At 41.4% G+C, this 15,590-nt stretch overlaps 1 protein-coding gene across 1 annotated transcript; it reads left to right on the forward strand.

The window, feature by feature from the left end:
* Positions 1-3,742: 3,742 nt before the first annotated feature.
* On the forward strand, positions 3,743-12,839 carry RBM11 (RNA binding motif protein 11). The gene is made up of 5 exons (XM_075769810.1): positions 3,743-3,905; positions 8,496-8,658; positions 9,573-9,651; positions 10,392-10,485; positions 12,402-12,839. The coding sequence occupies exons 1-5, from the start codon at positions 3,804-3,806 to the stop codon at positions 12,732-12,734; spliced, it is 771 nt and encodes a 256-aa protein (XP_075625925.1). The 5' UTR covers positions 3,743-3,803; the 3' UTR covers positions 12,735-12,839.
* Positions 12,840-15,590: the final 2,751 nt, after the last annotated feature.

The following is a 15,590-nucleotide window of genomic DNA, read 5'->3' on the forward strand; positions in this document are numbered from 1 at the left end:
ACTCATATGAACATCGGCTCAGCTTAACTAATGACCTTTTATTACTTTTTTGCTTCCATTTCTCAAATTTGTCACCCTATTGTCAGTAAAGTTCAATAAGGCAGCTCTTGTTATTACTTTGCGTTCCCTCTTTGACACGTTGCCCAACAATTACTATAAAAGCAGAGCCCTACTGACATTACATACTACTTAGAACAAGTAATGGTATAGTGTCAGTTTGGCTCTTTCCCCTCCCTAAAATCTATCTTTTTAATATAGATTACTGTTACAACAAAAACTCAGTGCACACAAGAAACCACCAGTTAGGCAGCCTCAGCATGCACTCGGTGTGCAGTTCACATTCATATACAAATTAAAGCATGGCGACCTCAACACCACTAAAACCAAACCGGTAATAGCCCTAGTAAAACATCTACAGCACTTATCCAAGAGCCAATCACATGACTGTAAAAGAAAATCTTACATACGTACCTTTACATATATCTAATGCCACTAGTTGTGAATAAAAACCCACTTGTTCTTTTACACATGTATGGGGAACAGAAATGAAAGTTCCATCTTGAACTGAAAACCAGTAAGCCCAGCTCACATGTAAGTAAAGTACTGTACCACTCATGTCAATATAACGACCCACAAAACAGTTTTAAAACCCTCTGAAATCAGTGTCAGGAAAGGATTCCCTTACTAAACCAATGTCCAGAAAGTTCTGCGGTATTAATTAGGATGTTGAACTACTGCCTGTTGGATTCAACTCTGTTGTATGACAAGGGAACTTTGTTCACCAACAGTGGCACTTACGTCACTTAGAAATTCATATATCTTAACTACTGTTACTGTTTACACTGTAGTTTCTACTGACATCCCACTGTCAGGTTAAATCCTTCAAGGTGACTCAGAGTTCCAGGTACACTGTCACAAACAGACGTGAGACCCTTGAAGTTCAGGCACTGCCCGTCCCACTTCACTGCGTGTTATGTCCACTGTTTTTCTCACAAGGATACACTTCTCGCACTGAAATTCAGAGGTACCTGCTCCAAAAGTGCCTTATGCAAATGAGTGGAGGATCCCGGCACTGCCCCTTTGGCACTCCGACTGTGTCCTGCAGCACTCAGGGCCATACCAGCAGTACTTCCTGAACGAACCCCGACACTTTCAGGGGAGCCTACAGCCTGCCAGCTATTAAAAAACTCTCAGGGCTGGCCAAGTACTGAAGTTGAAAAAAATATACAAAAACTTCATTTTATTGCAGTACAAGATTACTCTATGATTTACAGGTGACAGGATGGCACTTTTACACTTCAGTTCACCCCCAAAAGTTTCTGATAAAGTAACAGCTAAGAACATCACAGCATGTTTTTCAAGATTAAGATCGAATTCTTATGCAAACCTTGATATCCTGATCACTGGTCACATGTAAATGTATTTCCCCTTCTAATCTCTCTACCCTCAAGGATTTCGTAATCTTAGGAAATCCCATTCTCATAACGATTCTCATAACAATTCTCATTTCTCTTACAAATGAAGCCACTTCTCCAGAAAAATTCCTTTCTAACCGCGAGCTTAAGAGCGCTGCCCCTTTTCAGGCAAGACAAAATCACACTTGGCTTTTGCAACACAATACGTTTAGCTATGAAAAAAAGCTGTCTAAAGATTACAAAGAGAAAAACCCTGACTGGCTGGAAGAAATTTAAGACTCATGTATTCTATACTGTTTTGGGTTTGCCTGGCAAGGTTTTGGTAGCAGGGGGGCTACAGGGGTGGCTTCTGCGAGAAACTGGTAGAAGCTTCCCCCACATCTGACAGAGCCAATGCCAGCCGGCTCCAAGACAGATCCACCGCTGGCCGAGGCTGAGCCCATCAGTGACAGTGGGAGCACCTCTGGGATAACATAGTTAAGAAGGGGGGGGGGGAAGAAGTAGTAGTTTTTGCAGCCAGAGAGAGGAGTGAGGAGATGTGAGAAACTTTGCAGACACCAAGGTCAGTGGAGAAGGAGGGGGAGGAGGTGCTCCAGGCGCTGGAGCAGAGATCCCCCTGCACCCCATGGAGAAGACCATGGTGAGGGAGGCTGTCCCCCTGCAGCCCATGGAGGTTGATGGTGGAGCAGAGATTCCACCTGCAGCCCGTGGAGGACCCCACGCTGGAGCAGGTGAAGGCACCTGAAGGAGGCTGTGGCCCGTGGGAAGCTTGCAGTGGAACAGGCTCCTGGCAGGACCTGTGGACCATGGAGAGAGGAGCCCAGGCTGGAGCAGGTTTGCTGGCAGGACTTGTGACCCCGTGGGGGACCCACGCTGGAGTGGGAGAAGACTGTGAGGAGTCCTCCCACTGGGGAGGAAGGAGTGGCAGGGACAACGTGTGATGAACTGACCACAACCCCCATTCCCTGTCCCCCTGTGCCACCGGGAGGGAGGAGGTAGAGAATTCAGGAGTAAAGTTGTGCCTGGGAAGAAGGGAGGGGTGGGAGGAAGGTGTTTTAAGGTTTAATTTCTCACTACTCCACTCTGTTTTGTTTGATAATAAATTAGATGAATTTTTTTCCAAGTCGAGTCTGTTTTGCCCATGACCGTAACTGGTGAGTGATCTCTCCCTGTCCTTATCTCGACCCACGAGCTTTTCGTTATATCTTCTCTCCCCTGTCCCATTGAGGAGTAGAGTGATAGGGCAGCTTTGGCGGGCACCTGGTGTCCAGCCAGGGTCAACCCACCACAGGCTTTTAATTGTTGTAAATTGATAATCCTGTTCTAAGTAGACTTGACAAGTCAGTAATTAAGCCTCCATTAGAAAATAACTGGCACTGAAGCAAAGCACACCATCCGTGCTTGGGGGAAAAAAAAAATAAATCTGTAATAGTATTTTTCACATTGCTGTCATCAGGATGACTTCTGAAAAAGTGCTCCTTTGTAAAATAACATTTTAAATATATATACTGAATGTTAGATGTGTGTATGTGCTTGATACCTATTTGTAGCAACCACACAACAGGCAAGTACAACTTCAGTTTTAAAGACAGCAATGGTATTTCAGTTCTTTTTAAATACTGAGAAATGTACAACATCTGATAGTTTACTTGTGTATTTTTTTAGTAACTATCACAATGCTTTACCATGCTGACAACTAAAACAGTTGAGGGCTTTCAAGGTTTTGGAAGCATGTGTCAGCCAGCCCCACGGCAGCAGCTGCAGCGCCCAGCTGCCCCACAGGGAGGCAGGCGGCGGACGGGGCTGTTCAGGCCGGCCTTCCTCTGCTCGGCCTGTGCGCTTCGGGCTCCTCGCTGCCCGCCTGCAGCTTCACGCAGACACAAGGAAACGCTCCAGGGGCGCACACGCTCCTTCCCGAGGCCGTGTTTCTGTGCAACACACGCTTCCACTGGTAGCTCTGGCAATAAAAATCTTTTCCTCCGGTCAGTAGGGAAAAGCGGGAAAAGAAAAAAATGAAGTGAGCGTCTTCAAACGTCTGCAAAGTTCTCCACAGACTAACGGCACTAGCGAGCGCCTGCCCAACTGGCACCAACAGCGCCCCTCAAACGCGCCATTAAGTAAACGGCAGGCCTCGCGGCACCCACGGCCGGGCCTCCCGCGGCACCCGCCGCCGTGGCGCTGCCCCGTCCCCTCACACCCACCCGCGCCACGCCCCTCCCCTCACACGAAGCGCTCCGGCAGCCTGCCCGCCCGGCCGCCCGCGCTCCCGCGTTGCTAGGGCACCGAGCGCGCTCCCTAGCAACGCGCCCCGCCGCGCGGCGCTTTACGGCAGCGGGGCGGCTTCTCCCGTTCCCCCGCGCCGCGGCGGGACCCGGCGGCGGCGCCGCCATGTCCTCGCCGGGGCCGTCCGAGGAGGTGGACCGGACGGTGTTCGTGGGGAACCTGGAGAGCCGCGTGCGGGAGGAGATCCTCTACGAGCTCTTCCTGCAGGTGGAGGGCGGGCCCCCAGGGGCGGGACGGGGCCGCAGGGCGGAGGCCTGGGTGGGCCCCAGCCGGGCGCGGCGGCCGTGTTGACCCCGGGGCCGGGCAGAAGCGAGGCGCAGCTCTGGGCTTGCGGCTCCCCGCACCGGCGCTCTGCGGTGGGAAGCGGCCGCGGCAGCCTCCGCCGTAGGAGCGAAGCGTTGCGAGCGGCCGGAAAGCGCGAAGCCGCCGGCCGGGCGGCCCCGGTGCCTGCCGGCAGCGCGCTGCGGGGTGCGGCGGCCGGGGCCCGCCGCCCGCGGGGTACCGTGCACGACTGTCCGCGGCGGCAGCGGCCCTTGTAACTGTTTCGCCTGTTCGCGTCCGCCGGTGCGGCTCCGTGACCCTCGGTGCGCTGGGGATGGGAGCGGGCCCTGTCCCGCCCGTCTTCCCTTCCTCGGTTTCGTCTCCTTCCCAGCTGTGCGAGTTTTGGTGCCCCACATGGGCCCCCAGTTAGTGAGGAAGTTAAATGGTTTAAAGATGTTTTTAAAATCCCCGAGGAAAAAAAAATCTTTTTTCATACATTCTTAAAAATATATTCTGAATAAGATTTTTTGTTAACAATTTGATTAAGAAAAACTAGCGTAAAACCTGAAAATGTGTCGAGTAAGGTTGAAACTATTTTTAAAAGTCCATCAGTGGGATTTTCAGGGAGGTGGTGGTGGGAAAACGTTAAGGTGCCGGACCTGTTTCAAACCTGAGCTTAATTCTCTTTCTTTGGAAATAAGGTATGCCAAGGAGGAAGAGAAACAGCAAAGACAGAAATTATAAGGCACTGACTTGGTCTCAGTTTTAGTCTCCCACTGACAACATCTCTGGCTAAGCCAGGCTTATTGACCTGAATGTAGTAAGAAAAAGAGAGAGGAGGATATGGAGAGGCGAGACCATTATATAGAATCATAGAAGGGTTTGGGTTGGAAGGGACCTCAAAGATCATCTAGTTCCAACCCCCCTGCCATGGGCAGGCACAGTCTCCACCAGACCAGGTTGCCCAAAGCCCCATCCAACCTGGCCTTAAACACTGCCAGGGATGGGGCAGCCACAGCTTCTCTGGGCAACCTGTTCCAGTGCTTCACAACCCTCACAGTAAAGAATTTCTTCCTAACATCTAATCTAAATCTACTCTCCTTTAGTTTAAACCTATTACCCCTTGTCCTGTCACTACATGCCCTTGTAAACCAGATTTCTCACAGGCCCGCTTTAGGTACAGAAAGGCTGCTATAAGGTCTCCCTGGAGACTTTTCTTCTCCAGACTGAACAACCCCAACTCTCTCAGCCTGTCCTCATAGGAGAGGTGCTCCAGCCCTCTGATCAGCTTTGTGGCCCTCCTCTGGACTCACTCCCACTAATCACTAATGCAAGCATAAAATTTCAAAATTTCAGGATGGATTGACAATAGTTGCTGATGATGGGCTCTTCCTGAATTTGTTTATGGTGTGATTGTTTCGTGTTCTTGGGGTGGAGGTTTTTTTTGGTTTGGGGTTATTTTTCCGGGCGTGATCCAGTCAGCCTCCGTCAAGCTAAAAGGTCCCAGACTCTGACTGGACAGTTCATCTAAGAGTATGGTGATAAACTTGCTTCTACCAATCCCATAATTGCCCCTAGTCTCAGAATGAACCTTGCTTCCTTCTGGTGTGTTTGCAAAATAAAAAGTGCAAAAAAAGAGGTGGGCAGAATCATCTATTCTCTTGCTCTGCCATTTGCTAATCCGAAGTATTTCTACTCACCAGTTTTATTCCACTGATTCATCTGATATTTGTCTTGTTAACTAAGCATGCTATCCATTTGCACTGAAAGGCCTTTTTGTTTGGTATATTCTAGCCCTGTGAGTTTTTAGCTCTTCCCATCTCTTCCTAACTTTCAGTTTTTAGTTTTCCCCTAAATTATCACAGAAATAGTTGTTTCTTCTTTTTTTTTCTTTCTTTCTGATTGTCTGTGCAGTATTCCTACCTGTTTCCAATACTAAACTGTAGTCTGTTGTTTAACTGTAAACTGTTGTTTAACTGTTAAGAAAGCTTGCCTTACCTGAGGATATGAGTAATATCACACAAATTCTGGTACAAAAGTGATAAACATAAGTGACGCTCTCAGAATGCAGTTTTGCATGACTCTTCTGCATAATCTGCGGCAATCATCCAGCTGCTGACTTTTATCTGGGTATTGAGGTCATCCCAATAACACCTACTTATCTGTTTCCTTCTCTTCATGTTCTCACTCAGGTTTCTCTGTCTTTTGCTGCAACACCATGATGTGCTTCTCATTGCAGTATTGTCCTGGGAAAGTATACAGTTCAATATTCCTGCTATGGCATAGTCGTAAAGATGCACTCCTGAATCACAGAATCATTCTGTGATTCTATACGCTCCTGACCTCTAGCTTTTCCCCCATCAAATTAGGAGCAAGTATCTATTATTACTTCTAAGCTATTAATATTTTGATTTATGAACAGGAAGACTACATATTTAAAAGACTGATCTGCCAAGGACTTGAGATTGTTGCTTCTAGCTCTTGAAGAACCAGATCCTCCTCATTAGACAAATAATAATCACAAGACTGGATATATGTCATTTTTATTAAAACTGCGGTGTAGTGCAGAACAAAAATGCCTTAAAGAATCAGCTCAAGCAAAAATAAACATGTTCAGAATCTTACTAAAATCCCTTCTTTAAAAAAAACCCACAACCAAACAACAACCCCCCCTAAAAAAAAAAAAACAAACCAACAAACCAAAACAAACCCCACCAAACTTCAAGATCTTTGGAAAGATGAGATCAACATTTGGAAGATTCCCCGCACAGGACAACCTAGGCATATCCATTGCTGTATAGCCTGATCACTCTCTGCACCGATAATAAAAAATGTTACATTATTTTTGATCTTTTGTGTTTGCCTTTATGACTTCCCTACTTTTATCAGAGAGGGGGGTGTGTGTGTTGATTTTTCAGCAAAAGCATCTTACTTGAGGATTAGTTTATACGCAGCTGGCAAAAGCATGCAGCAATCAGACATTATTATCACAGATGACAATCCTTAATATCTTCAGTCTGACAACATGGAGAGTATAATAAGGGAGATGGCTCCACATCATCACTCTAAATGCTCGCAGCAGACAACCTGCAGATTTGTTGTTTGACAGTAATCATTGAAAACGCAGAATAATAAAGTAGATTACTTTCTATGGCTTATTTTCTTCATCTGAGCATATGCTGTGTTTATATTGAATGTTTAACTGTTTATGCTGTTTAATTGCTGTAAAGCTGTTACGAGTTAACTTGCGTTTGCCTGAAGCTATAGATGACTTCTGGGTGACTTTCACTGAAAAGTACATGTATTAGTAGTAGTGGAAGCCAGTTCTACTGATGAGTACTAGTTTTTTATTCAGAACAATGAATTCTCCATCTACTACAGTAATTTAAACATTCAGTACTTTTTTTTTACAGGTGGATTTTTTTTTAACTTCTGTTCACTTCATCGCTCATCTGGATATTGTATCCTCCTAAAGTTAAGTTGTGGCATCCTTAACGCTCCTGAGCTGTGGCAGGAAACTGCTGCTGGCTACTTCTTTTCACTCTGTTCAATCAACCGTACAGACGCATAGCTTGTTTTGATGAGAAACCATTAATTTGGTGACTAATACACTGATACCATCTTGTGTAGAGAAAATTATTCATCTTTGATATCTATTATGACAATGACAGTTTATTTGAAAATGGAACCAGTATTTATGGAATATCACTACTTTAATTTGGTTCTAGAAGTACTATGCAAAGATTAAAATGTTACGTGTAGGTAGAGATGGAACTTTTCAATGAAGATATTTCAGCCAAAGGGTGTGGTTTGGGGTTTTGTTTTGTTGGTGGGGTTTTGGGTTGGGTTGTGGGGTGGGTTTTTTTTGGAGGGGGACCAGGAGAAAGGATATGTTATCTCTGATGAGATAAGGGGTCTCTTGATTCCTTGCCATGCAGTTGTGATGAGGGTTAGACAGTACAGAAAACACGGTTTTGTGGTTCCAGAAGCACTACTTTCTATTTGGGTTTGCTTTCCCACAGTGTTGATGCTGCCCATTTTAGGAATTTAAGCAAGATTAAAATAGAGGCATGTTAATTGAGTAGATCACTTTTACATAGCTGATATAAGTTTGCTTAATTATGTTAGCTGTGCAAAAAAACGCCCTGTAATAATTGTACTAGCAGCTATACACACATAAGATAACTTTTGCTACAGTGTCAGTAAGTTAGTCTTCCCCCTTGCAGCAGCTATCATCATTATATTTTAAAAATAATCAGAAAATCTGATTATTAAAGACTAAACATCACCCATGGACTGATACTTGGTTCCCTTTTAACATTTTTGGAGCTGATTTTTGTGTGTAGAAGGCTCAATATTTGAGCTTGGGGAATGTGGAAAGACATTTTCAAAATTAAGTAGAGGTTCTTATACCGAGAAACTATTTCTGCCATTTCTGACTATGGCAAAATATACATCATTATGAAATACTCAAAACCGGAATGAAGTGTCAATCTCTGTTAATTTCTGTGAGAAAATAATACAGATTTCTTTCAGGCTGGACCATTAACCAAAGTGACAATTTGCAAGGACAAAGAAGGAAAACCTAAATCTTTTGGATTTGTCTGCTTTAAGCACAAAGTATCAGTGCCTTATGCAATAGCTTTGCTGAATGGAATCCGTTTGTATGGAAGACCAATTAAAGTGCAGTATCGGTTTGGTACGTTTAGTATTCTCAATGATTAAGTCTTTGTACATTTTTTTTTAATGACTATTTTTGAATCGTACAGTCTTTTACAAAGATCACGTTTTATAGTTGGAACAAATTACAGTCCATTTTTTAGAGAAACTAAACATTTTTGTGGCTTTTGCATAGCGAAGGAATCAGTCTGTATTTTTGGTTTGCTAAGAGAATACAATAGGTTGGTTCAGAACAGCATAACTTGCAAGCTAGCTCAGACCATACTGTATGGAAAACATAGCAACACAGGTTTTCATGCCAGATTACATTTAGGAATCAGGGTGTGACTTTAACTTGCAGTCTGGCAGGAAAAGTACAGTAAGCGCAGCAACTATCAAGCTGTTTGATAGTTTCTATACTAAAGCCACAGAGTTATTAGAGCTGTTGTTTTAAGTGGAAGGGATTGTAGTTCTGAGAATATAGTCAAACGAGGGTCAGGTTCTTCATTTTACGTTCATGAAAATTAACCCTCTAGAAAGCTAACAATCAGGCAGTGTTTGCAACCCAAACATTAAGGACTCATGTTCCCACTGTGCACTGTGCCACTCCTTACTTCAAAGGCTGTACAGAGCAGTTGCTGGGTTTGAGTAGAACGGCTGAGGTTCCTAAAATCAGAAACATCTCCTGTGTCTGTAACTGAATGGGAATTACTCTGTTCTTGATTACTTCAACAGCCCTGATTTATGCTTTTGTAAGTGAAGAATTGATAAATGAACATTGTCAAGCAGTAAAATGATGCTATAGCTTATCTGCCATAAAATGGCACCTTACCTTTATATACTACCTTAGACCTACTAGTACATTACAGGTGACACAGAACACTTTCTGTGTTTTTAACTTGTTAATTGAATAGTCGTAACCAAATAGTCATTATGCTCTTGTCTTATTTACAGGGAGTTCTCATTCATCAGAACTAAACAGCCCTACACATGGTTTTGAGAACTATATTGACTTATATTCACCTTCGTATAGGTAACAACGATCACCTGTGAATGAACTCTATGATTATAATTTAAAAAAAAAAATCTTATTAAGAAAATTGGTTGATGTGGTAGAGCAATCTTTAGGCTTTTCATTAAAACAGTAGTTGCATGCTTTAATTTCATCCTTACTGATGACTTGGAGTGGGCTGTAGTGAATTTCAACATTTGGTTGTTTAGCTTGCCAGAGGTTCATTTAGCTTGAATTTTCCATTTTTTATGTTTCCACAAGATAGGGACCATGAGAAAATATTGGAATATGGTGTTTGTACTAACGTTTGCAGTTGCTAGGCGGAAAAAAATCTGACAATGGAGATAAACTTTTTAGACCCCACTGAATTTATATCTGTATTTTTAATGTGTATATGTACAAGCAGCTGTCATGGACGTATGAATGCACAGGTATAAACCTGTTATAATGGAAGTCTGAACACCCTAGATTCAACATTTTTATTTACAAATGTGACAGAACTCTCCGTTGAAGCTAAACTCCCATGGTGAAACCCAGAACTCTTTTGCATCTGCATTTAAGTACATGTGAGGATTACTCATTAATTGAACCTTTGGGTGTATTTTCCTTGTTTTATCAGGTTTTTTCATGGAATTCCAATTGAAAATATCTCAATTCTCCTCTTGGATATTCTCATTATAGCCCAAGAGTTAAGTTTCAGCACTCTGGTAAGCAGTATGTGGTGGACATCTAGTCTTTGTACACTTGCTTGTTTTTCCTAGGTATCAAGAGCCTTATGGAAATCCTCCATTTCCTGCTACTCCTTTTCCAGTGAACAATAGTTTACCTCATGAATACTCAGGCTTTCAAAAGTCGGTGAGTTTGTGTTAAATATTAAAAATTTGGGAGCTTTTTCATGAAGTTGAACGTATTCTGCATTTCTGCAAACAATGGTGCTTATTTTATGTCTCAAAATGTGGTTTAGGCTGCTAACTGATGGTATTAGGTCTATTTATTTTGGCACTTCTTAAGGGTACTATAATAACAGGGGATCTACCAAACGAAACTATTTTCTTACTGCACGAATGTCTTCAAGGTGTATAGCTTAGGGAGGCTAAAAATGTCCAAGTCTACAGATGGAGCTCTGTCCTGTACTATGTTCCAAATCAAATCCCCTTGGTGAGATGAGCTAACCGAGTAAAATTACAACCATGCAAGCAATAGCTTCTTCATACACAGCTAATTTAGTCAGAACCTCTTAGCTCTTCTACTCAATTCAGAAATGCCCAGCAGAAGTTTGAAATGTCCTAAAAATGAAACCTAAACCAAATCACCACTGCTCAAGTTAGGGCAACAACAGTTTGAGGCTTTCTGGTCTCAACCGTTACATGCCCCTGCAGTTCTCACATTCATGATTTACTTTCACAGCAGTAGACAGTGAGAACCTGTATTCCACTTCCCCTCTAACAGATTCTGGCACACCAGGCCATTCTTGTCCTCACCTCTTTGTCTGAGATATTCTACAAGGCAAGAGAACTGGTCTCTTCAGATGGCAACCTGTGGGCCAAACCCTACTCACCAAACACATCATGGAGCTTCTGAATCTGATGAGTATGGATGAGTAGGACTGAAGAAACCCAGCATTTAATGTGAGGTACCAACTGTGGACAGCACTGTTGCCACCCCACGGTGGCCAACCCTGTGTAACTGTAGAAGGGGTGAAGATTACTCTTATAGATTACTCTTGCTAGCTGCAATCTGAAGAGGAAAATGGAGAGGGTCAGTTCTCTGTTGCACAGATGTGGTGGTGGTCGTCTACCTCTCCTCTTCCTAGGCTGTGCCCTCAGAAGAGCTGGTGTGCTTGCACAAACTTTCCCATCCCCTCCACTGTGGTTAGAAGGCTCAGGAGTGTACCATGTCCCCCTCTGTGCTTGCCGATGAACCCGCTCTCAGTAACAATGCAGCACGTAAACACCGAGACACCAAACTCAGCAGACCAGCGCACATAGCCAACTTCATTCCATTTTCTGCTTGCTAGAAGGGATGGTACTGCCATATGTCTCCAATTATAGTTTGTTGCAGCTTCAGCAGGAAGGATCTCGTCACATGTACACCTTCACACATCTACCTCACCTTTATTTGGGCGAGCCAGGCAGGCTACTCACTTGGAGTCTGCCTGCGCGTATAACGTACTCAGACATGATCGCCATAATTTTTCTGGTTACTGGCAGTCAGAAGAAAGCTGCTCTTTTCTGACCTTTGTAATCCTATTTCTGTATTTGGGCTGTGCGTTTTGTATGAGAAGGACTCTTGGGATACTTCAGGGACTGTAGCAAGAAGCTGGACACTTACTGCCTTGTTCTAAGTGCTTTGATCTATGGATTCATTATACCTTGTTGGAACGCTTTGCTCCACATTAACTTTAAAATTACTTAAACCAGGTTAAAAAAAATTGCAGATGCGCATGTCTTGATATTAATGATAGGCACTGCAGTTACAAATGTTTATAAAATACACAGATGAAGAAATGAAAGGAATGCCATGCTTGACTACCCAAGGACTAACTGGCAGTAGAGTCTTAAATCAGATTATGTCTCTAACTTTGCCGTGAAAAAATTGTCTACTTCTTCCAACTATACTAGTTGATTAAAATATATAAGCTTTATTCTCAAATGTTCTGTTATTTTATAATTTATCAGTATTTTCATTCTGTAAGCCATAATGCATGCAAAATTAAATTCTTCAGAACTTCCTCTTTACAGTGTTAACAACTGAAGTTTCTATTTCTCTAGATGAACCATTTTTTAGCACAGCAGTACACAGTACAGAGTCCAATGGGTCAACAATTTCCATATTATCAGATGACTCCACCACTGCCTTCAAATTTATCCTTTTCTCCCTGTCAGAATCAAGCTGCAAATTTTAGGTCTGCACAGAGATCTTTTGAATTGGCCCTGCCACATTCAAGTGACTATGAAGTGCACCAGGTAGATGAAAGCACCTATAAAAGAAAGAGAGAACAGCAAAATTGTGACCGTGACACTAGTATTGAGGATGACAAAACGAGACAAAGACAGCGTGACCAAAAATACAAGAAGTGCAAAGCCAAGAGAAAGATGTATTAATACTGTGTAACTGGATTCATCTTTTTTTTTTAATTATTGTATTTGCTGTTTTGACAGAAATTTAATCTTTCACCATTGCACTTTATTAAAAAAAGGTATGTTCAAGATTCATGTTATTTTTGAAATGTGTTATGCATAAAGTTTACTGATACTTTATTTCATCTCAACCTATTTAAAGAAGAAGGTACTATTTAAGGTGTAGGAAACATTTAAGAAGATAAAGTTTTCCTAATAAAGGAAAAAAACTAGTTGGTTCCTCCCGCCAAGAATCATGGAAGGCTATTTTTCACTAATATAGAAACTTTATAAAAATACGTAATTTTAGCCACTCGTGAAGCATATGCATCACTTCCATCACTTATGGAATGTATTTTTGTGAATCGTGTCAGAATTTTCTGGAGCTACTTAAGAAGTGAGCCGCTAGAAATTCTAAGTGTCACATCAGAGATGTGCTTGTCACTGAAGTATCAACACTTGTAACTTTTTCTCTTTTCTGATTTAGCTCTGTTGTTACTTTCTGTTCAGATTCACCATGTATGGTTATTGGAACTGTTTTTTTCCAGTAATAAATCTGAGGTAAAATATGGGCATTTGCACTAACTACAAGACTTACATATCTATAAATACTCAAATGAATGTATGTACTTTATGACTGCAGTTATGTACTGACTAGAACTACATGCATATAGATGCATCTTTCTATAAAGTTACTCTCATGTTTTATTTGCTTATTTGAGAATCTAAATGTTCATTGTAACAAATGGATGAAAAAATTAGTATTTCATCTAACTGATAGCACAAAAGCATGAGTCAGTGGAGTTAGTACTACCACTTAAGAAAAGTTTTTCCCTTATTTACCAGAGGAAGAATAAACTGTCTCATATCGTGATGAATCAGAGTAGTCAAATGACCTATTTTCTATTTTTCACAACTGCCACCAGCAACCTGTAGACAGATACAGAGGTATTGTCTTATACAATACCAAGTACAGATGAAACACTTTTAAGATCCTATTATATAGGAAAGCAAAATTAACTTTAAGCAATATTAAATAGTTGAAAATTAAGTCTTCTGTTCAGACTAGATATAAGCTTCAAATTGAACCTGACTAAAAAAAAAAAAAAGGATTTTAGTTTTATTAAACTCAGTTTTTATGGTTATAATGGTGGGTTCCTTGAAAGGAATATTTTTCATCCTTACCCCGGTATTGAGAAAGAATATCCAAGTTTACTGGTTTAAAGGTGACGTGTTTTACAAGCCCAAATGAGTTTCAGAAATGGAAGAATGTTTAGCTTGCAATGATTTGTCTGATAAATCACAGCTAATAAAATCACTTTCTCAAGACACTGCTTTTAACTTCCCAATGGGATTACATCCTTAGCCTGAGACATTCCTGTTATGCCACAGTATGGCACCCTTGGAATGTCATTAGCAACTGAATTCAAACTTCTCTAGAAAGAACTTATGTAACGAAGATTTGTACCTTTAATAAGATTTATGCCTTATGTTTTAGGAAACTTGTTAAGTCTGCCCAATCTCTTTCCCTTTTTCCCCTCTACCCTTCCACACAAACACTTGCCCCTTTATTTTTTTGGTTATTTTTTTTTCCCCCACCAGTAACTTTAGGACTAAGCTATGTAGATATAATCTAACTTCTGCTGGAAGATACTGCTGACATCATACCAATAGGTCACTTATCACAGAAGTTGCCACAATAATGGAAAAAGTTAACAAGTAAAATACACTGGATTTCTTTAAACCTGTTCCATATGTTAAAGAAATTTAAATATAATCAAGTAGAGGAAGAATCTGTTAACATTAGCTTAAGTTAGAAGTGAAGTTCATCAGACAAAAGGGAAAACAGCTGTATGCCCAAACCAGAGTTAGCCTCCAGAAAGAAAAGCTTAATCAGGTCTATGCTAATGTGTCCGTATCAGACTTCCCCAGCAGGTAGGTAAAATAATCTGTTCTATGCAATTATACTCTACAAAAGGAATGTCAAGAAGGATCATAATGCATATGGCTGATAAAATATCAATACAGGTCTAAAGAAATAACTTTTCTTACCCTCTGTCTTCCCAGTCTTTTTTTTTCCTGAGGGAGGTATGAGTTTTAACACCTCTCAATATCCACTTACCTAAAACTTGTCAGTATGTTAAAATACAAAAAGTTGGGCATGTGAGAGTGTGCTAAAATTATTTTAGCCATAACTAAATTTCTTTTGTATATCTTTTAAGATATCACTTTAGTCAGGGCCCCATTGATATTTTGATAATATTGTCACCATGTTTAAGAAATAAAATACTGGAAACAAAAAAACCACTTGAGTTTGGCCTTCACCAAATATTTCTTCAACCTCCTATCTGTTTCAGTCACTTTTTAAAATTCTTTATGAATGTATTCTATGTTCTGATTATAAATTATTGTTATTTTGTCCTGGCCTTTCTTTTCCCATGCTACTGGCTGGCCACAAGACCTTACTTTCCCTGCTGTCACACAGATCTTGCATTTAGACTTGTTTCTCATGTATTTTATTATATGGAATAGCAGTGCATAATTATTTCCATTACAATCTCCCAAACTTTGGACAATCAGTATTACTGCAGTCAGGGATGCATTCTCATTTAAGATGGCAACATGCCAGGTCAATAAGAGTCAAAGGGGATGTGCCATATTAACAGTAGAGTAAAATCAAGACACTGGTTTTTATTAACTTTTGAAAAAACTTTATGTTCAGAAAAAAAAACCACAGCAATGGAAATTGCTATTATAGCTTCCTTCCTTCCTACCTTTAAATACTAGTGAGCAAGCTGTATGAAGCCTCCAAAAATCAAAACTAGAAAGTAATGAGAAGTA

The sequence above is a fragment of the Balearica regulorum genome, chromosome 1 (assembly GCF_011004875.1).
Source record: "Balearica regulorum gibbericeps isolate bBalReg1 chromosome 1, bBalReg1.pri, whole genome shotgun sequence".
Taxonomy (NCBI): domain Eukaryota; kingdom Metazoa; phylum Chordata; class Aves; order Gruiformes; family Gruidae; genus Balearica; species Balearica regulorum.